The sequence below is a fragment of the Ornithorhynchus anatinus genome, chromosome 1, assembly GCF_004115215.2.
Source record: "Ornithorhynchus anatinus isolate Pmale09 chromosome 1, mOrnAna1.pri.v4, whole genome shotgun sequence".
In the NCBI taxonomy this organism is placed as follows: domain Eukaryota; kingdom Metazoa; phylum Chordata; class Mammalia; order Monotremata; family Ornithorhynchidae; genus Ornithorhynchus; species Ornithorhynchus anatinus.
Genome location: NC_041728.1, coordinates 44,030,075 through 44,053,356, shown reverse-complemented (window position 1 = coordinate 44,053,356; position 23,282 = coordinate 44,030,075). Strand labels below are relative to the sequence as shown.

General features: G+C 43.1%; 1 protein-coding gene across 3 annotated transcripts in view; it reads left to right on the top strand.

The window, feature by feature from the left end:
- CEP128 (centrosomal protein 128) overlaps positions 1-23,282 on the top strand; it is a 453,487-nt gene that overhangs the window by 62,717 nt on the left and 367,488 nt on the right. For all 3 annotated transcript variants that reach the window (XM_039911721.1, XM_039911722.1, XM_039911724.1), the window contains exon 11: positions 21,711-21,797. In XM_039911721.1, coding sequence (XP_039767655.1) covers positions 21,711-21,797 — 87 coding nt within the window. The remainder of the gene's footprint in view (positions 1-21,710; positions 21,798-23,282) is intronic.

Here is a 23,282-nt window from a genome sequence, read left to right as displayed (position 1 = left end):
AGAGGTTAAGTGACTTGCCCAAAGTCACACAGCTGACAAGTGGCCGAGCCGGGATTCGAACCCATGACCTCTGACTCCAAAGCCCGTGCTCTTTCCACTGAGCTACGCTGCTCCTCTTGGGAGTAAGTCAGGGTGATGTAGAAGGGAGGGGAAGCAAAAGAAAAGAAGGCTTTGTCAGGGAAGGCCTCTTGCCGAGGTGATGTGCCTTGTAATATGGCTTTGAAGCAGGAGAGTAATTGTCCGTCGAATATGTGGAGGAAGGATATTCCAGGACAGAGGCAGGACGTGGGCGAGAGGTTGGCCGGCTCAGCTTCTCAGGCCTTTCTCTGTGCACCTAGGTTCCATTCTTAATTGAGAAGCTGTTGGCTCTAGTGGAAAGAGCACAGAATGGGACCCCGAGATCTGGCTTCTAATCCTGGGTCCTCCACCTTCCTGCTGCATGACTTAGAGCAAGTCACTTATCTGTCCCTCAGTTGCTTTATAAAATGAGGATTAAATATCCATTCTTGCTCCTACGTAGATTGTGAGTCCCATGTAAGCACAGGAACTGTGTCTGGTGAATAGAGCACGGGCCTGGGAGTCAGAAGGTCATGGGTTCTAATCCCAGTTCTACCACTTTTCTGTTGTGTGACCTAGGGCAAGTCACTTTACTTCTCTGGGCCTCAGTTACCTCATCTGCAAAATGGGGATTGAGACTGTGAGCTCCACATGGGACAGGGACTGTGTCACACCCGATTTGCTTATATCCATCCCAGTGCTTAGTACAGTGCCTGGCACATAGGGAGCACTAACAATCTAGCTCAGTGCTTAGCACAGTACATGGCACATAGTAAACACTTCACTAATTCCACAATTAATGGTTTTTGTAATAAATACTTCTCCACTGGGGCTCTCTTCTCTGGACTATTTCTCTGCCACAGCTCTTGGCTGTGGTGCCGTATTCATATAGCATAGCACAGTGCAAATCTTCTCTCATCTGTTTGTACCACTCCGCTAATAAAAATAATAATAATTGTGCTACTTGTTAGGTGCTTACTATGTGCCAGGCACTGTACTAAGTGTTGGCAATCTGGGGTTAAGGACCCTCCTTTCTGCTTCAGTGGAGCCTGAGTTTCCCCAGCACAGCTAAACTGAGGGCGTTTTCCTGAGCAAGATAGCTGCATGCAAGCATCCACTGAGGGGTATAGACATAGGGCAATACATCTATGTGCCTTGCACAAATTTGAGTCTGTTAAGAGCTACAGAGGCTTCATATTTTGAGTGCATACTGTATCTTGATTTCAGGTTATAATCTACTTTGGTCTAGGTTTTGTTTGGTGATTTGAATGCCTATTTATTGCAAAGCACTGGGCTAAATGCTTCAGATAGTATACTAGAATTACTAGGCATGATCTCAGCCCTCAGAGGGCTTACAGTCTCTCACAGGGGATGGTGTGAGGAGGAGAGAGGGCGGCAGACACTACAATAAAATTCAGGTAGGAGGAAGCAATGGAATATAAAGATATATATGTAAGTGCCTGTTTTGCTATGTGATGAGTTAAAATTATTCAAACAATCAAGCAAAGTGGCTAAATAAGATAAAATTAAAACTTCAGGTACAATGAAAATATGAAATCCACTCACAGCTTAATATATGTTGGCAAGGTTCACAAGTTCATTTAAAAACAATCATTGTTAGATGCACCTTACCTTTGTTCTGTGTTTGGTTTTTTTTTTGTTTTGTTTGCATTTTCAGTTCCCTTTTGCCTTCTGCTGCGGTTTGTTAATGGCACATAGGACTACCTGTTTGTAAACCTTGCCTTTTTTAATTGCCACTTAAGGGAAGATGAGTGTTTTTGTTGAGCCCAGCGCGTATGTGTATACATATGCAGCTTTTAGAAAGTTTCTCTCTTACAAAGATGTATCAAATTTTCTGACGGTAGTGGTGGTGGTGGTTACAATCAATATTGTGTTTCATTTGGACTTCCATCACATACTCCTGCTTTTACTCACTAATTGCTTTCAGGAAAACTTTTCTCTAGGCATAGTTTCCTTCCTTGATCTTGGAGCATAGATTAATTTCTTTGGAAAATTTGAGCAAAATCCATTTAGCTATTCTGGAGTTAGATATGGGATCAGAGATTGGAGACAGAATGCATTGTTTTCATCTTTAAAAAGCGATGTTTTATTTTTAATTGGTGAACGTATGTTTTTTTGGGTTTTTTTTTGGCATATGCAATTCAAATCTGGATGAAGTTTAAAGGCTGAATTTTTCCATGACTTTAGTCCTCAATGAAAAGAGATCCCTGATGGAAGGAAGAAATTTGGAAATTTGCAAACTTTTAAAATATTTCTAATGTTTAGTACCATTTCTAACTACAAATTCCCTATCAAGGGGTACTATAATAAATTCTTAAGTATTAATTGTTTGCATGCCTAAAACACCACACATACTATGATAGATTGTTGCTTGATAGTTTTATGATTGTGGCACAGAGCTGTTATTTTCTCTGGAGTTGGGGAAACAGCTTTGTGCATTTAGCCCTTTCTCTTTAGTTGTAAACAACTGCAACAAATGCCACCAAAAGCTAGTATGGAAATATATTTAGAGACCTATAAAAATACACATCCCTTTTTTAAACTAGGAGCTTTTTAACTCAACGGCAATAAGATGCTTAAAACATTTATTTCATGATCTCGTTCCTTTGAAAATGCTTTTTGGCACTTAAGTGAAAGCTATTTAAGAAGAACTTTATAGGAGAATTCCCTTAGGGTGCTTAGAATATTCTGTTAGTTTTTAATCAATCAATGAATGGTCTTTATTGAGTGCTTACTGTGTTCAGAGCACCATACTAAGCTCTTGGGAGAGCACAATTAAACAGAGTTGGTAGAAACGTTCCCTTCTACAATGAGCTCACAGTCTAGAGGGGGAGACAGACATTAATATGAATGAAGAATTCATTATATATAATTTATAGATATGCACATAAGAGTTGTGGTTGGGGTGAATACCAAATGCCCAAAGGTCACGGATCCAAATTCAATTTTAAATTTTAAAATGTAGCATAAGGGAAAGTTCAGAAGCAAGTGGATAAAAGGATTCATATGACCCTTCCCACCATAACAAAATATTCCCAAATAGGCAGGTGGGTCACGACATTTGAGTTTCAAGCTAGTCCTCATTTTGAGTGGGAAGCGTATTTACCAGCTCTGTTCTATTGTACTCCCCCAAGTTCTTGCTTAATACAGTGCTCTGCACATAGTAAGCACTCAAATACAATTGATTGTCTGCCACCAAAGAGTCTGATCCCACAGTAAGGTCCTGGTGCCAGCCTGGTTAGTGGGAGGCAAAAGAGACATGGCAGCAGGGAGGAGGAAGAGGAACAGCAGGCTAAATTGCCACTGATGCTGATTAAAGGCTCTCCACCTGCTCTCTTCCATCTTACTTAGTGCCTTCTCACCCCTTACTCTCATGTCATACTGTTTGCTCCTCCCAACCCCATCCCTGGGCTTTACACTGTTTTTGCCTTGCCTACCTTTGACTCCTTTCTTACATCATCCCAGCTGCTGTGTGACATTGGGCAAGTCACTTAAATTATCTGTGCCTCAGTCACCCCATCTGTAAAATGAGGATTAAGAGCCCCATGTGGGACAGGGACTGTGTCCAACCTAATTAACTTGTATCTACCCCAGTGCTTACAACAGAGCTAGGCTTTACTATTATTATTATCATCCCTAGGATCAGGAACTCCCTGCCCATCCATTCATTCAATAGTATTTATTGAGCACTTACTATGTGCAGAGCACTGTACTAAGCTCTTGGAATGTAGAATTTGGCAACAGATAGGGACAATCCCTGCCCATTGATGGGCTTACAGTCTAATCGGGGGAGACAGACAGACAAAAGCAATAGCAATAAATAGAATCAGGGGGGTGTACATCTCGTTAACAAAATGAATAGGGTAACAAAATATATACAAATGAGTGGGCGAGCACAGTGCTGAGGGGATGGGAAGGGAGAGGGGGAGAAGCAGAGGGAAAGGGGGGGAAAAGGGGGCTTAGCTCGGGGGGGCGAAGGGGGGAACAGAGGGAAAAGGGGAAGCTCAGTCTGGGAAGGCCTCTTGGAGGAGCTGAGCTCTCAGTAGGGCTTTGAAGAGGGGAAGAGAGTTAGTTTGGCAGAGGTGAGGAGGGAAGGCATTCCAGGACAGTGGGAGGACGTGGGCCCAGGGGTTGACGGCGGGATAGGCTAGTACGGGGGACAATGAGGAGATGGGCGGCAGAGGAGCAGAGCCTACGGGGTGGGCAGTAAAAAAGACAGAAGGGAGGAGAGGTAGGAGGCGGCAAGGGGATGGAGAGCCTTAAAGCCTTAAAGCACAGAGAAGCAGCATGGCTCAGTGGAAAGAGCCTGGGCTTTGGAGTCAGAGGTCATGGGTTCGATTCCCGGCTCTGCCACTTGTCAGCTGTGTGACTGTGGGCAAGTCACTTCACTTCTCTGTGCCTCAGTTACCTCATCTGTAAAATGGGGATTAACTGTGAGCCTCACGTGGGACAGCCTGATTCCCCTGTATCTCCCCCAGCACTTAGAACAGTGCTCTGCACATAGTAAGCGCTTAACAAATACCAACATTAGAGTGAGAAGTTTTTGTTTCATGCAGAGGTGGATAGGCAACCACTGGAGGTTTTTAAGAAGGGGAGTGACGTGCCCAGAGCGTTTCTGCAGGAAGATGAGCCAGGCAGCAGAATGAAGAATAGACTGGAGCGGGGAGAGACAGGAGAAAGGGAGATCAGAGAGAAGGCTGACACAATAATCCACCCGGGATATTATGAGAGCCTGTACCAGTAAGATAGACGTTTGGGTGGAGAGGGAAGGGTGGATGTTGGCGATATTATAAAGGTGAGACCGGCAGGTCTTGGTGACGGATTGGATGAGTGGGGTGAATGAGAGAGCCATCTTCACTAGACCTCAGCCCTCAAAGCACTCTTAAATTCTCACCATCTTCAACAATTACATATGTAAATATATATTATTATATGGGAGTTTAAGTGCAAACTGTTTCAAGCACTCTGCTGTGCCCTGGAGCAGGTAGCAAGGTAATTCTGTTGGATGCAATCTCTGTACCACATGGGCTCACAGTCTAATAGGGAGGCAGACCAGGGCTCCCATCTCTATTTTACAGATGAGGAAACTGAGAGACAGAGAGGTCAAGGGACTTGCCCAGGACCCCACAACAGGTCTACAGCAAACCACAACAGAACCAGGACTAGAACCTGTGTCTCCTAGTCCTGTGCTCTTTTCACCACTTTTCAACTGTCTCTATCACTGAGGCATTTATGTCCATCCTGAGCACTTATGTGTATATTTGTAGATTTGATATTTCTACATTTGGCTTCCCAATTAGAGAGTAAACTTGAGAGCAGGAGACATGCTTTGTGCTTCTGTGGTTTCTCCCAAAGTCTTAGTGCACTATCCTGCACCCAATAAATAGTGTTAGTACTACAGCTACTACCGCTGCTATCATCGATCAATCAGGTACAATAGTTGCCTCATAAACACTGCTGAAATAAGCCTAGCCGAGGCTGAAGTGGCAGGGATGGGCATACAGGGACTGGTTGGCACAACTGAAATTAATATTTCTGGCCCCTCTGATAAATTAGCTTGTATCGACTCCAGTGCTTAGAGCAGTTCTGTACACGTAGTAAGCACCTAACAAATATAATTTTATTTAAAAGAAAGGACAAAGGTGAGTTGGGTGGAGGATGGAGGAATGAAAAAAGGGGGAGAGGAGGAAAGGGAAAGGGAGGAGAAGAAAAGGGAGAGAGGTTAAAAGAAAAAGGGGAAATGTAGAGCAGTTATCATCACTGCACCCAAGTGGTAGTGGTTTCTATGGCTTGACCTGAGCCAGGCCAAGGGACTTGAGGTGGCTGCTGAGGATGCTCTCATGTATGCTCAGTCAACTGTGGTGGCAGCTAAGTTCTGGGGTAGATACAAGCTAATCAGGTTGGACACAGTCCCTGTCCCACATAGTGTTCACAGTCTTAATCCCTTTTTTACAAATTAGGTAACTGAGGCACAGAGATGTGAAGTGAGTTGTCCAAGGTCACACAGCAGACCAGTGGTGAAGATGGGATTAGAGCCCAGGTCCTTCTGATTGCCAGGCCCCAAGTTCTATCCACTAGGTCACACTGCTTCTCCACTACCTCTGCCCTCTCTGTGCCTGGACTTCATGCCTAAATTACAGTCGCATTTGGAAAAATGAATGTCTTTTAGCTTAAATTATTTATTCTAAGTGACTTTGATCTCTACCCAATCAATTTATTAATTAAGCTATCCAACTTTGGAATTTGTTTCTCCAGTGTGCCTAGGGAAGAGTATTTTGTTTGATAGCTTTTATACATTTAAATGAAATTGTTGATTTAATAGTTTTGCTGGCAAAAAATGAATTTTTTGTTTGTTAGGGATGCTTGAGGAAGAATTCTGAACTTTTAAAATTTTCTTTTCTCCCTTCCACTTTTCTCCTCTCTCCCACTATTGTAAATGGAAAAGAAAGCTTCTGCTATGTATGTGAAGTTTTAAATCCTCTTGAAAAAATAACATAATTCTCAGCATGTTAGTTGGACTTTAATGGAAATACACTTCAAGAAAAAGAAAAAGCTTTATTAAAGATTTAAATTTGCCTTGGGGACCCTCCATTAAGGGTCTATGCTGTTGCTATGATTTAAAAGCTTTTAAAGACAAACTGGATACCACAACACAACTCACAGTAGTTTTATGTCTAAATTGCTTTTTAGACTGTAAGAACCCTCTAGACTGTAAGCTCCTGTCAGGAGGGAACATGCCTACCAACTCAGTTGTATTGTACTTTGCCAAGTTGTTAGTACAGTGCTCTACACACAGTAAGTGCTCAATAAAAACCATTAATAAGAAGAAACACAGTTATGGGCAAAATAACATAGTAATACAAATTCTGACTTGTGATTTTTTTATTTTAAAAGTTTATTATTAGCTCAATATTAATATAGCTCTAAATGCTTTATGTATAGTAAATATCACGTTACCTTTGATTAAATGTAAAGCTTTCTAATTAGGAAAAAAAATGGCCTATGTTTTGTGCGGTGTTTTAAAGGCTTCCTTTTAGACTGCCTATTTTTGAGGCATAGTTAAAGCACATCAAAACATATTTACTGCAGCTTGAAATTTATTTTTTCCCGAGTTTTTTTCTTAATAACCAAAATAAATGCAAAAAAATCAGGTTAATGTTAAATTATGGGCTAGTATGTTTATGTGTATGCTCTGATCCAAAGAATGTAGTTAACAGAAACCAGAAGCTGTCAGGAAATAATACTCAAAGCTTACAGGAATTAGCTAGTGGATATAACTTACTGTGATTTTTTTCTTAATAACTGAAATGCAGAAATTAATGGGAAAATCCTTAGATAATATACCCACACACCCAAAAACTGCCCAGTATTAACCAAAGGTAAAGTGACTTCCTTTCAACATTAGTTCAGTGGAGTGAAATAGTTTAGAAAAATGTTTCTAATAAAGTCATAGGAATGGAGAAGTTAGAGTACATTTTGAACCTGAAAGAGAACAAAGAATTCCAGGACTAGGTGGCAGAATTCATTGAGCCCAGAGTACAGGCTTCCGTGGACTACAAACTGCCCATGATTTAACAATCCCAGTAACAATGGAATCTCCTCTTAGGAATAACAGATGAACCTGTTGGAGAAGCAGCACGGCCTAGTGAAAAGAGCACGGGCTTGGGAGTCAGAGGACCTGGGTTCTTATGCCAGCTCTGCCAACTGCTTGCTATGTGACCTTGGGTGCGTCACGTAACTTCTCTGTGCCTCAGTTCCCTCAACTCTAAATTGGGGACTAAATGTCTGTTCTTCCTTCTACTTAGACTGTGAGCCTGTTGCAGGACAGGGGCTGTGTCTGACCTCATTAATTTATACATACCCCAGTGCTTAGAACAGTGTTTGATGCATAGTAAGCACTTAGTAAATACCATAAAAGAAAAAAAACAAAAAAACCTTGGTCTTGAGGTCTTGGGTATATATCTATGATTCTATTTATCTTGATTGATTGATTCCAGACTACTTGTTTTGTTGTCTGTCTCCCCCGTTTAGACTGTGAGCCCGTTGTTGGACAGGGATTGTGGGGAGTGGGAGCAGAGGGAAAGGGAGGGGGCTCAGTCTGGGAAGGCCTCCTGGAAGAGGTGAGCTCTCAGTAGGGCCTTGAAGAGGGGAAGAGAATTAGTTTGGTGGATGTGAGGAGGGAGGGCATTCCAGGACAGCTGTAGGACGTGGGCCAGGGGTCGACGGCAGGATAGGTGTGAACGGGGACCTTGAAGAGGTGAGCGGCAGAGGAGCAGAGTGAATGGGGTGGGCAGTAGAAAGAGAAGGGAAGTAAGGTAGGAGGGAGCAAGGGGATGGAGAGCTTTGAAGCCAAGAGTGAGGAGTTTTTGTTTCGTGCGAAGGTAGATAGGCAACCACTGGAAGTTTTTGAGGAGGAGAGTGGCATGCCCAGAACGTTTCTGTAGGAAGATGATCCGGGCAGCGGAATGAAGAATAGACTGGAGTGTGGAGAAACAGGAGGAAGGGAGATCTGAGAGGAGGCTGACACAATCATCCATTCGGGATATTATGAGAGCTTATACCAGCACGATAGCAGTTTGGATGGAGAGGAAAGGGTGGATCTTGCAGATATTGTGAAGGTGAGACCGACAGGTGTTGGTGATGGATTGGATGTCTGGGGGGAATGAGAGAGCTATGCAGTTATAGTACTATGCACATAGTAAGTGCTCAATAAATACGATTGAATAAATGAATGAATGAGGACCAAGAACAGTCCCAGAAGAGTTGATTTTAGTGTTCATGACTTGCAAGGTGCCACCCACACTCTTTTCTCCTTGCAAGTTATGTTTCCCTTTGGGACATGCAGCGCAACAAGTAAGTAGGTGTGCACAGGAACCTGTACGTTCCAAAATGCGTGGATGCTATCTGTCCAGGTTCATCAGATACCTGTAGAACTGGTTCGAGAACCCAGGTGCTCTGATTCCCAAAGCAGGGCTCTTTAAACTGTATCAGAGATGCAGTGTTGCTTGGTGCCTTTCCCTAGGTGTTTCCATCAAGTGTAAACCCCTCCCTGCCTCCCTGGGAGAAAACGTGCTTGAATGAGTTTGAGAGGAAGCTGACTATAATTTGTCAGCTTTAAGGAGTCTTTCACTCCCATGGCTTCAACTACCATCTCATGTGGATGATACCCAAATCTAAATCACCAGTCCTGATTTCAATCCCTCTTCAGTCTCACATTTCCTCCTGCCTTCAAGACATCTCCATGTGCATGTCCCACCGACTCCTCAAGCTTAATGTGTTCAAACGGAACCCCTTATCTTTCCACCCAAACCCTGTCCTCCATGTGATTTTTCCCTTTACTGTAGACAGCACCACCATGCTTCCTGCCTCGCAAGCCCATAATTTTGGCATTATCCTTGACTCATCTTTCTTTTTCAACCAACATATCCAATCTATTACTAAATCGTTGTTTCAACCTTCACAGAATCGTGAAAATCCTCCCTTTCCTTGCCATCCAAACTGCTACCATGTTAATCTACCCACTTATCCTATCCCACATTGATTACTGTACCAACCTCCTTGCTGATCTCCCTGCCTCCTGTGGCACCCCACTCCAGTCCATATTTCACTCTGCTGCCTGGATAATTTTTCCAAAAAAGTGTTGTCTCTATGTTTTTCCACTCTTCAAGAACCTCCAGTGGTTGCCCATTGACCATTGCATCAAACAGAGACTCCTAAAACATCGGCTGTAAAGTACCCTCTCACCTTGCACCCTCCTATCTTACCTTGCTGGTCTCTTACGACCCAACCCACACACTTCACTCTCTTCCTCCCTTCCCCGCCCCCCCCATGCTATAACCTACTCACTGTACCTCGATCTTGATTATCTCACAATTGACCTCTTGCTCATGTCTGCCTCTGGCCTGGAATGCCCTCTCTCCTTATACCAACAAACAATTACTCTCTCCCCCTTCAAAGCCTTATTGAAGACATATCTCCTCCAAGAGGTCTTCCCTGACTAGGCCCCCATTTCCTCTTCTCCCACTCCCTTCTGTTTTGCCCTGTTTTGCTCCCTTTATTCACCCCTCTCTCAGCCCCACAGAGCTTCTGAACAAATCCGTAATTGATTTATTTATGTTAACATCTGTCTTATCCTCTAGACTTGTAAGCTTGTGGTAGGCAGGGAATGTGTTTACCAACTCTGTTGTATTTCTACATTGTACTCTCCCAAGTGCTTACTACAGTGCCCTGCACACTGTAAGTGCTCAGTAAATATGATCGATTGATAAGAAATCGGAGAGGGCCGGAAGCTAAAAACCAAGAAAGACAACCTAATTTAAAGAAATGACACAGATGTTGATGAATTAATGACATCTCATTCAGTGGAGTTGTTAGTTGAGCACCCCCGTTGACCTTAGGCATTCCGATTGATCAGTGGGTGCCGAAGCCTATGAAGTGGCCTAGTGGAATGGAAGTCAATACACCTACGATCTAATCCCTCCCTCTGCAGTGACTCTTGGATTTGCACCTTTTATTCACTCCTTCAGCCTCACAGCATTTATGTACATATTCAGGACACCTGGATTCTAATCCCTCTGTCTGCCAAGGACTTGCTGTGTGACTTTGGGTCTCACTTTCTTCATATGTAGAATGGAATAGAAAGTCCTGCTCTTCCTCCCATTTAGCCTATGAGCCCTGTGTGAGGCAGGGGCCATTATCTGATAATCTTAGTGATTAGCTAAATTCAGAAAAGTAAGCACTTAAAAAATAACCTAATGAGAAAATTGAGAAATGCTCCAAGAGGCCTTCCTCGACCAGGCCCTTCTTTCCTCCTCTTCCACTCTCTTCTGCATTGCCATTGCTCTTGGATTTGCACCCTTTATTCACTCCTTTAGCCTCACAGGACTTATGTAGATATCCATAATTGAATTTATATTAATGTTTGTCTCCCCTAGCAGACTACAAGTTTGTTGTGGATAGGGAATGTGTCTACCAACTCTGTTATGGTGTATTCTCCCAAGTGCTTAGTACAATGCTTGTTCCCAGTAAGCACTCAGCAAATACGATTGATTAATTGATTAAAAGTCATGCATCAATTTTCCAAGAAAGGGAGTGAGCTTGGTCATATGATTGAAAAAAGCTGAAAGACAAGTTCAGAGGTCTAGACTGTGAACCCATTGTGGGCAGGGATAGTCTTTCTTTGTTCCTGAATTGTACTTTCCAAGCACTTAATACAGTGCTGTGCACATAGTAAGCGCTCAGTAAATGCAATTGAATTAATGAAAGATATCCAGAGGTACTGAGCTTGCTAGCTGCAAAGGGTTTCAAGAAGAAAAGAAGGCTGCTGTTGAGCTTAAATTGATCAATCAATGAAATTGGATAAATTTTTCATTAAATTAGAAAAATTCATTACCACAGGTAGCTAGATTGTAAACCCCGGGTTGGCAGGGATCATATATACTTTATTGTGCTTTGTACAGCACTCTATATGTAGGACATCAATGGTATTGAGTGCTTACTGGGTGCAGAGCACTGTATTAAGGTCTTAGCACTTTACTAATCACTACCATTGGTAGACATCAAACTTCTGTAACCTTGTGTAGAAACTCATATTTCAACATTTCATTTATTAAATATTGTGATGTCATGCTTTGAGTTGTTAAAAAGGTGAAACAATAATTTAGTGTCATTTATTAATTACAGAATAGAATTTGTGATGGAGTTTCGTAATCACTTTTTCAGGGTTTCTGGAACGGATCCTAGTTTTCAACATGTAAAGTCTATGGGAAAATGTCCCTCTAGATGATTCAACCATTAACAATCCTACCCCATTTTCAAGAAACAGAATCCCTTTGTATTGAGGAATACGTAGTTGCCTCTTGAGAAACTTGAACAACCTTTCCTCTCCCTGGGGTCATAAACTTGCTGAATCCGAATCAGGAAAGTTACTTTTCAACTCGAGAAGTTAAAACATCCAACCAGAAAGAGCCATCCTTGTTAGATTTCCAAGACATAGGGATAAAACGAGTGATTTGTGAAAAGACAAGTTTGTTCCCAGAGATCATTAACTACTTGACTTAAATATAAAAAAGAATAAATCTGTGTGTACACAACACTGTTTTTAGTGAGAGATAGACAAGGATATGAAGCAAGGGTGTTGAGCAGGAAGGGTGAACAAAGGCCTGAAATTCTATAAAATTTGCATTATAGACCAAATCCTTTCATGAGAAGGAAGAATTTATGTAAGGGGAGGGTCCCAGGGTCATTTAGTATAAAAAACTGCTCAAAGATTGTGGGTAAAAGGAATTCTTAGAGGAAACAAAATGTAGGAAGAAAACAACCAACGAGAATTTATTTATGGTTTGAAGGAATAACTCAAGAAAGTATCAGGATGAGTTAATGCAAAGAAGGGATTACACAGAGATAAGAAAGGCTTTTACCCAGTTATCTGAAGGAGAAACTATAAGACTAGAAATGAAGAATATAGTGACATTGACTAGGATCCTGAAGAGCCATTTTGAAGTTTATAGTTTGATTTTGAAAAAAAAAACACCAGATGATGGGGACAAGCAAATATTAATGAATATGAAGCTAATCACTTTTTCGTAAAGAAAAAAAACTACAGGGAAATCTGAATGTTCCTTGCGCAAAATGAAATTCAATACATGGTAAGGTTACTCTATACCCGTTATTTGTTTATTTTTTAAAAAAGCATGTGTTGGGCAAGAGAAGGGTCCTAGATGATGGAGATACATAGGGGGAGGAACAATAATAACACTAATTTTAGAAAGAAAAATGTTTGATACTAGTAATTATAATTCAGTGTGCCAAAGTTAATTCCATAGTAAAAGCCATAGATCACATTACACAGATTAAAAGCCATAGAGATAGAGGCAAAGTATGTGTAAAATACAATGATGCTGTGAGCGTAGCATAAATTATGTAAGAGGGACATGCATACCTGTCACTAGTCAGTTTTATAGGGAGTCTAACCAAACACTTGTGTTTCATGAAAGTGTAATAGATTCTATAAGCTTCTTGTGGGCAGGAATTATGTCTATCACCTCCACTGCAGTTTTCCTTCCCAAGTGCTTAATATAGTGTTCTGTAAAGTAAATCAATCAATCACATTTATTGAGTGCTTAACTGTGTGCAGGGCACTTTACTCAGCGCATGGGTGAGTACAACACAACAATATTAACAGACACATTCCCTGCTCCCAGTGAGCTTACAGCTGAGAGCGGGAGACAGACATAAATATAAATAAAGAAATTAGACATGGACATAAGTGCTGTGGGGCTGGGGGCGGGGCTGGTGAATAAAGGGAGCAAATCAGGGTGATGCAGAAGGGAGTGGGAAAAGAGGAAATGGTTTTAGTCTGGGAAGGCTTCTTGGAGAAGATGTGCCTTCAGTAAAGCTTTGAAGGCGGGGAAGGAGAGTAATTGTGTCAGATATAAGGAGGGGAGGCATTCCAGTCCAGGCAGATGTCTGTGAGAGGTCAGTCACGAGGTAGACGAGATTGAGGTACAGTAAGTAGGTTGGCATTGTAGGAGTGAAGTGGGTGGGCTGGGTTGTAGTAAGAGAGGGAGGTGAGGAAGGAGTGGGCAAGGTGATTGAGTGTTTAAAGCTGATGTTAAGGAGTTTCTGTGTGATGTGGAGGTGGATGGGCAACGGCTGAAGGTTCTTGAGGGGTGGGGAAACATGGACTGAACGTTTTTGTAGAAAAATGATCAGTGGAGCAGAATGAAGTGTGAACTGGAGAGGGGAGAGACAGGAGGCAGGAAAGTCAGCAAGAAGGTTGATACAGTAATCAAGGCAGGATAGTTGAAGTGTTTGGCTTAACATGGCAGTAGTGTTTGGCTTAACATTGTAGTAGTTGGATGGAGAGGACAGGGCGGATTTTAGCGGTATTGTATAGGTTGAACTGACAGAATTTAGGGATAGATTGATTATATGGGTTGAAAGAGAGAGAGAGAGAGGAGTCCAGAATAATGCCAAAGTTTGGGCTTATAAAATAAGAAGGATGGTGGTGATGTATACAGTGAGGGGAAAGTTAGTGGGAGAACAGGGTTTGGGTGGGAAGATAAGGAATTCTGTTTTGTATATGTTAAGTTTGAGGTCATGGCAGGTCATCCAAGTGGAGATATCTTGAAGCCAAAAGGAAATATGACGGGGTGGGGAGAGAGGGAGAGAGAGATATCAGGGCTAGAGATGTAGGTTTGGGAATTATCTGCATAGAGGTGTTAGTTGAAGCCATGGTAGCCAGTGAGTTCTCCAAGGGAATGGGTATACATGGAGACCCAGAACTGAGCCTTGAGGGGCACCCGAAGTTAGGGGATAGGAGGCAGAGGAGGAGCCTGCAAAAGAGACTGGGAATGAGCGGCCAGAAATTTAGGAGGAGAACCAGGAGAGGACAGTGTCCGTGAAGTTTAGGTTGGATGATAATTCCCGGAGAAGGATGTGATCGACAGTACTGAAGGCAGCTGAGAGATGGAGGAGGATTAGGATGGAGTAGAGACCTTTGTATGTGGCAAGAAGGAGACCATTTGTCACCTTTGAGAGGATGGCTTATGTGGAGTGAAGGGGATGGAAGTCAGAGAACTGGAGGAGAGGAACTTGAGACAGCAAGTGTAGACAACTCTCAAGGAGTTTGGAGAAGAATGGTAGGAGGGAGATAGGACAATAATTGGAGGGAGCTGTGGTGTCAAGGGAGAGGTTTCTTAGGTTAGAGGAGGTGTGGGCATGTTTGAAAGCAGTGGGGAAGAACCATTGGAGAGCAAACAGTTGAAGATGGTGATCAGGGAGAGGGCAAGTGTTTTGATAAAGCATGAAGGGATGGGTTCAGATACACAGGTGGAGGGGGTGGATTTCAATTGAAGGCAGGATGTCTCCTTTTGATATGCTGCTAGGAAGGATGGGAGAGTTGAAGGGGCAGGAGGAAGGAGGTACTGGGGTCCAAAGATCGGAGGTCCCTGTTGGGGACCAGGATAAGTTTGCCAGTCGTGGGTGTATGGAAAAGAGAACAGGTAAGGAGGTTGTAGACAGAGAGAGGGATTTCAGAGTTGGTGAGGGTTATTCATTCATTCAGTCATATTTATTAAATGCTTACTGTGTGCTAAGCACTATACTAAGCACTTGGGTAAGTACGATACAACAGTAAACAATGACAATCCCTAACCACTGGTATTGTGGAGGTTGAACTGACAGGATTTAGTGATAGATTGACTATATGGGTTGAAAGAGAGAGAGGAGAGGAGGACAGAGAGAATAGTGGGCTATTTGCTGATATATGTCTCTGTGTATATAGATGGATTGCTCTAGCTACATTTTTTAAATGTACTTGGGCATTTCATTCATTCATTCAATAGTATTTACTGAGCGTTTACTATGTGCAGAGCACTGTACTAAGCTCTTGGAATGTACAATTCAGCAACAGGTAGAGACAATCCCTGCCCAAAGATGGGCTCACAGTCTAAATGGGGGAGACAGTCAGCAAAACAAAACAGAACAAAACAAAAACAAGACAACCTCATCAAGATAAATGGAATCAAGGGGATGTACACCTTATTAACAAAATAAAAAGAAGAGAGAGCGGGAAAGGAAAAAGTCAAGGGCGTTCAGTGGGGAAGAGTGCAAGGGGAGGGGGATGAGGGGTGGTGCTGGTAAAGTGGGATTGTAGGGAGGGGGAGAGGAAGAGGCAGAGGAGAGTGCGGAAAAGACGGGGGCAGGAGAGGGGAAGGGGAAGGTGAGGAATGGGAGGGGCAGATGTGAGGAGGGGGGGTGGAAAGGCATGGTGAAGTCAGAGAGGTAAGTGACACCACTGAGAACAATTAACAATAACATGCGATAGCGGTAATATAGTAATATGATACAATAAGATATTATTAATAAGTGGGTGATATCCAGGGTCGGATGTTGACTTGTCTATGGGTCTTTCAGATTAAAATCAAAAGGCTAGTGGCAAGGAGAGTATTGGGGCTCGTGGTCCAAATGTCTCTGAGGCGGCGGAGGGAGCCCTATGGATGTCCGATTTGGGGAAGGGTGGAGCTGTTGTGGGGGATAGAGGAGAGGAAACTCATGGGGAGAGGAGTAGAAAACCAAGTAACATGGGCGGGGTGAGTAGTTGCGGGCGCAGGTAGCAGCTAAAGTAACACAGTGATAACAAGGGCAATGTTGCCTGGGGATGGGGGTAGGGGGGCTGGGGAAATCAATCACCTCTAGTCAGAGCACGGGGGAGGAGGGAGTGAGGGCTCCCCAAAGGCTGTTTCTGGGCAGAGGGAGGGAGGACGGTTGGGGATGTAATGTCCCACGGTCTGGGCGGGGGAGCTGGGGAGCACGTTGTCCCATGGCCCAGTGGGGGGGTGGGGCAGCGGAGCACAATATCCCACGACTCTGGGGGGTGGGGAGCGGTGCTGGGGAGTATAGTGTCCTACAGTCCGGGTTTGCTACCTGGACAGGCTTCAAGGGGGGTGCTAGACTAGGGGTGTTGGAAATAAGAAGGTCAGGGAGAGATGGGGGAAGGTCTGGGAGCTACTCGTGGTTCTGGTGGGTGGGTTTAGGGGGGGGGTCCTCGGTGTCGGAGTCCTTGGGTGGGGGTGCAGATGTCCGGATTGGGGAGATGACCATGAGCCCGGAGGCAGGTCATTGAAGTCTGATGGCACGGGCTTCTCTGGAAGAGAGATCCCGGCGCATCCTTGTCGACGTCTAGAGGAGGAAGATTCAGCTGGGAATAAGGGGCCCCAGCAGTTCGGGGTGCGACTCCAAGGAAGAGGAGGCCTCGAGCCCACGTGGTGGCGATCAGAGGAGGAAGATTCAGCCGGGAATAAGGGGACTGGTGCTCCAAGGTGCAGCTCCAAGGGAGAGGGGGTCTCGGCGCAATTGGAGGTCCCGGCGCAGTCGAGGTCCCGGCGAATGTCATCTCTTGAAATCTTAAATATTTCGGTTTAAAATGGGGGCCTGTCATATGAACTGAAGATTTCCAGAGGTCTGAATATAATGGGGAATAAGTTGAATAAAAAATAACATTTGTATGGTGAATAGGTTGGTCATGGGTTGCGTTGTCATAAACCTGTGGTTGTCATTGAAAACTCTACATGCTCTTGCTTGGGTGAACTCAGGGCAGATTCAGTGGTGTATTTATTTACCCTGTTGATGTTTGAACAGCTTCCACCACTCAATTGTTGTTTGTCTTCCAGCTATTCCAGGACACATCAAAATTCAAATAAACTGAATCAAATTAAAACCACCAGCTGGGGAAAAGGCCAGTGTCTCTGTTTCTCGTAGAGGGTAGGCTATTGTAACTTTCCTGTGCTCTTTTGTGTGCCCCACAAGGGACAACTACTGGATTCTTTGTGTATTTTCTCTCTAGTACCTATCAGAGGATTATGTTTAAATGCCTCAAACCAAGACTTTGAAGATATTCCCCCCACCCCGCAAAAAAACAAAACATACAGGTATTATTGCCTACCATATGATTGATAAAAATAGAACTAAATGGCAAACTTGGTGTTTGAAAAATTCCCAAGTCCCGCACGTGAAGTAGAATGTGCTGACTGTATCCTGTGAAATTTAAACTAGGACCCTTTAATCTCTTCATTTTGAAGTATAAATTCTTTTATTTCAGTTGTCTTAAACCTGTTTTTGCTCATGAAAGTAACTTTGCAGAGCTTTTACTAGGGAATTTAAAATCCTTTCTTGATTGTAATGTGCTACTTATTAAGCTATGTTTTATTTAGTTATATTTTTGGATTTCTTGGTTTGTAGACTCTCTACTCTAAATGAACCTTGTTAAATCGGAACTCCAGGGTTGTGGAAACTTGAGTTTTTCTTGCATCAGTTGGATAAGAGTGGATGTTTTGAAATACTTTACTGCCTCAAGTACATCTTGGCTATTTTGGTTGTTTATTATTTCTAAATGGAAGCAAATGCTTTGTGGTTACTCTTATTTCCCTTCTATTAAAGTTATTCTACTATGGCCACTGGATTGAAGATGGGAGAAAGTAATTAAGCCAGACACTTTCTAAGCTTTGTTCTAGTGATGGTTCAAAAGTCAGATTGCATATTTTCTGTAGGTAAAGGAAACATATGTAATAGGTTTGAATGTACTGCTTTGATAGAATACTCACAGAGTTGCTGTAAGGATTGAGTACACAATTAAACCTGATTGTTGAACTTGTCCGTATAAAATTCATTCTCACCTGTTTTAATTCTGCTCCCTCTTCCACCTGCAACAATACTTATCCATCCTTATTGACGCCGTCGACCCCCCGGTCACGTCCTCCCGCGGTCCTGGAATGCCCTCCCTCCTCACCTCCGCCAAACTGATTCTCTTCCCCTCTTCAAAACCCTACTTAAAACTCACCTCCTCCAAGAGGCCTTCCCAGACTGAGCTCCTCTTCTCCCTCTACTCCCTCTACCACCCCCCTTCACCTCTCCGCAGCTAAACCCTCTTGTCCCCCTTTCCCTCTGCTCCTCCCCCTCTCCCTTCCCATCCCCTCGGCACTGTACTTGTCCGCTCAACTGTATATATTTCCATTACCCTATTTATTTTGTTAATGAAATGTACATCGCCTTGATTCTATTTAGTTGCCATTGTTTTTATGAGATGTTCTTCCCCTCGACTCTATTTATTGCCATTGTTCTTGTCTGTCCGTCTCCCCCGATTAGACTGTAAGCCCGTCAAACGGCAGGGACTGTCTCTATCTGTTGCCGACTTGTTCATTCCAAGCGCTTAGTACAGTGCTCTGCACATAGTAAGCGCTCAATAAATACTATTGAATGAATGAATGACTCCCATGCTTATTGCCCATGACAGCTGTTTCAGACTTTTAACTCTCTTCTCAAACCCCCACCCCCTAGGCTGCACAATTTCTGGCCCTTTATTACCTGCCTACATACTTCATCCAGCTCCCTAAAATCTCCCTTGCTCCTCTCCAGTCTCTTCCTCCTCCTTTTCCATCTTTCTCAGGAGTATCTCAAGAGGAGATCTCCCACTTATCAAATTCTACCACCACCACCTATGCTTTTGACTCCATCCTGTCTTCCCTTATCAAAACAATTATCCCCTCCCTTATTCCCTTCCTCACCACCATCTTCAACTGCTCACTTTTCAATGGCTGCTTTCAAGATTGCCTGTTTGTAGCCTAAAAAACCCCTGCCTTGAACCCATGGCTCCCTTCGGGTATCATCCCATCTCCCTCCTACTGCTCTCTCCAAACTTTTTGAGCAAGCTGTCTGCACTCACTGCCTCCACTTCCTCTTTTCCAATTCTCTCCTTGACCCCCTCCAATCTGGCTTCTGTCCCCTTTACTCAATATAAACTGCCCTCTTAAAGGTCTCCAATGACCTCCTCCTTACCCGTCCTCCGTATCCGATCCAAAGGCTTCTACTCTATCTTAATTCTCCTCGACTTGTCTACCGTGGACCTTCTGAAAACATTATCTAAACTCGGATTCACCACCTCTGTCATCTCCTGGTTCTCCTCCTATCTCTCTGACAGATCCTCCTCAGTCTCCTTTTCAGGTTTCTCCTTTGCTTCCCACTTTCTCTAACTGCAGGGGGCTGCCTCAAGCCTCAGTTTTGGGTTTCCTATTCTCAAACTACACCCACTCCCTCAAACTCATTCGCTCCCACAGCTTCAATCATCCGTCTCTGCATGGATGATTCCCAAATCATCTCCAGCCCTGACCTCCTTCCTAGTTTGTAGTTCCTTATTTCCTCCTGCTTTCAGGACATTTCTCCTTGGATGTCCTGTTGACCCCTCAAACCTAACATTTCCAAAACAGAACTCTTCATCTTTACAGCCAAACTCTGTCCTACCGGCTTTTTCCTATCACTGTAGATAGTACCATCATTCTCTCTGTTGCATAACCTTGGCACTTTCCTATTCTCATCTCTCTCATTCAGCCCACATATTCCATCTATCATGAAATCCTGTTGGTTCTACCTTCACAGCATCTCTAGAGTCTGCCCTTTCCTCTCTATCCAAACTGCTACCACATTGATCCAAGCACATCATTTCCCACCTCAATTACTGCATTCACCTCTTTGCTGACATCCCTGCCCCTTTTCTCCTCCTTCCAGTCCATACTTCACTTTGCTGCTCAGACCATTTTTCTGAAAAACTGTTCAGTCCACATATTCCTACTCCTCAAAACCCCCAATAGTTGTCCATCCATCTCTGCATCAAACAGGAACGCCTAACCATCGGCTTGAAGGCTCTCAATCAGTTCTCTCCTTCCTACCTAAGCTCACTGATCTTCCACTACAATCCAATCCACACACTCTGCTTCTCTAACCACCCTACTCTCTGTATCTCAATCTTGTCTATCCCGCCTCTGACCCCTACTCCCTTACCCACCACCATCTTCCCTCTGGCCTAGAACTCCTTCTCCCTTCGTATCTGACAGCTCATCACTCTCCCCACATCCAAAACTCTACCAAAATCACATCACCTTCCAGAGGCTTTCCCCAACTAAGCTGTCATTTCTCCTCCTCCCTCTCTGCGTCATTTGTGCACTTATATCTGTACCCTTAAGGCACTTGATATTTGCCTCAGCCCCACAGTACTTATGTAAATATTCTTATACACTACTATTTCTGCTAACCCTAATTTATTTTTAATGTCTGTCTCTCTCTAGTCTGTGGACAGGGATCATACCTACCACCTCTGTTGTACTTTTCCAAGCATTTCTGACTGTGCTTTCCACACTTTAAGTGCTTGGAAAATATTGATTGATTGGTTAATTAAAGTACTGTGGAAAGGAGATCAGCTCCCCTCTCTTTTGTCCTTCCATGTTCTTCGTTAGAGGTAAATTTGACCAAAAAATAATTCACTCGTTTTTGAGTTGCATTTGGCTCTGTGACCTTTGGGTATTTGATGGTTGCCCCATCCTCAGCACCAAAGCACTTACATGCATAACTTTAAATTATATATTATGAATTATTTATTTTAATGTCTGTCTCCTCCTCTAGACTGTAAGCTTCTGGTGGGAAAGGAACGTCTTCTAAATCTGTTTTATTGAACTCTCCCAAGTACTTAGTTCAGTGCTGCGCACAGAATAAGTGCTCAGTAAATACCGTTGATAATGAGCGATGTTGATGGTGATGAGTGCTGCAACAGCCCACAGAATGGTTTTTTTCTTGAGCTATGTCAAAGACCCCTTCAAGAACTATTATAGGGGATGGAGTAGACCGTAAACTCTTGTGAAGAGGGATTGCACTGACCCACTCTGTACTTTTCCAAGTGCTCCAGAAAGTCCCACTCACTGAATCCAAGGATGTGTCCAAGAATGAAAAGCAGGAGGCGAAACATCAATTAAACTTTATTTTAGTTGTGTTCTGCTCTGTGGCACCAATTTGGGCATTGTTACCTCTTTAAATCTATAGCCAAGCAATACATTGATTTTGAAAATAAGGAAATCAAACTTTCACTAGAGGGTTGCCAAGGAAAATCAGGTCTGAAATTGTTGCTTTTTGTAATAGTTTTTAAAATTCAAGTGTTCCAGAAAGATAACCATTATTGCCTTGCTAATTGTGAACAATTTAAATATCGATCTCCAGTCAACTGTTTATAGAAATTTTCTGGGACCATCCTTGTTTAAGCATATCTATTCTTTAGAACTTGAAAAACATGTTTTGCCTTTTTGTTCCAGGCTCTAAAGAAGCAGGAGGCGAAATTTGACGAAAGCGAGGGATTACTGAAAAATAAACTCAGGAAATCTGAAAGTGAAAAGAGCCAAGTAAGAATTTTGAAATGCTTTTGCTACACTGGAAGGAAAAGCACACTGTTTTTTTCCATTTTGAAGATGGTGATATTTGTGGACTGCTCCAGAGCTTCCAGGCTGAGATCTCTTGTTAGCACATAGCAGAGGCTTTACATTCCCTGGATTTAGTTGGTTGGAATGCAATTTCTCCCGTTTGAACAGCTTTCATGGTCTGTCAGTTTCTGGGTGCAGGGCATATAGGTTTTTTTTTTTGTTCTTTTTTTGCCTCCTTGTTACCTCAACTACTCTTCTTTTCTGAAGGTTACCAGACATTGCATTTATGTAGAGACTGGGGAACAATTCAGGAGCCTGATCCTGCTGCCTACAAGGAATGAGCAGTTATTCAAAAACCTGCGTGGGTTTGGATGCGAGGCTTTTTTTTTTTAAGTCAAAAAGAGAGAAACTTTCATTGTATAAATTAGATAGCTACTCACATTTAAAGGAAGACACTTGATATATTTGAGAGCATCTGGCTCCATTCCTTGGAATTATTAAAAAGATCTTTCTTAAGGGAGAAGAAAGTTCTTCCTCATGCCACTCTCATTTGATTGTGTACCGTGGTGCAGGGTTAGATTTTTGTGTGTGTGTGTTCTATGAGTAGAACATGAGTTATGAGTAGAACATTGGAGAACATTGGAGAAGCAGCGTGGCTCAGTGGAAAGAGCACGGGCTTTGGAGTCAGGGCTCATGAGTTCGAATCCCGGCTCTGCCACTTGTCGGCTGTGTGACTGTGGGCAAGTCACTTAACTTCTCTGGGCCTCAGTTCCCTCATCTGTAAAATGGGGATTAAGACTGTGAGCCCCACGTGGGACAACCTGATTCCCCTATGTCTACCCCAGCGCTTAGAACAGTGCTCGGCACATAGTAAGCGCTTAACAAATACCAACATTATTATTATTATTACATTACTGTTACTTTGCAATTAGTGGGCTAGGCTAGACAGTCTACTTCTTGAGGATTAAGCTAATGTCATTCCCATAAAACCTATTATTGGAGAGTTTGGTGAAACAATAGTTTATTTAACAGTTCTGATTAGCTCACTATGGTTTGAAAGAAGTGGGGAGGACCAGACAGTAAGGGTTTGCTGCAGGTTTATAGCACTCTCCTAGGTCCTTGGGAGTACACAAATAATATACACAGTTCCAGCCCTCAAGAGGCTTAGAGTCTGAAAAGCCAATAATTTTTTGGGGGGGAAGGGAGTGAATTGAGGCTGAGATTGTTTTGAATTTTCCCTCTCTTGAACTAAGTGCTAAATTTCCCCTTACTTGAGAAGACCAGGCCTCTTCGGTCCTGACAGGCTCTTTATCCTCAAGTGTTCTGCTGCATTAATTGAAAGTTACTTTAGCTTCTCAGGATATAAATGTGCATTTATAGTGTCGATGAGGGAATTTAACACTCTTGGCTTGGGGTTTTATGAGTTGCTAAAGCAGTGAGGTGACCAGGTGTCAAGTTAAGGAGGAT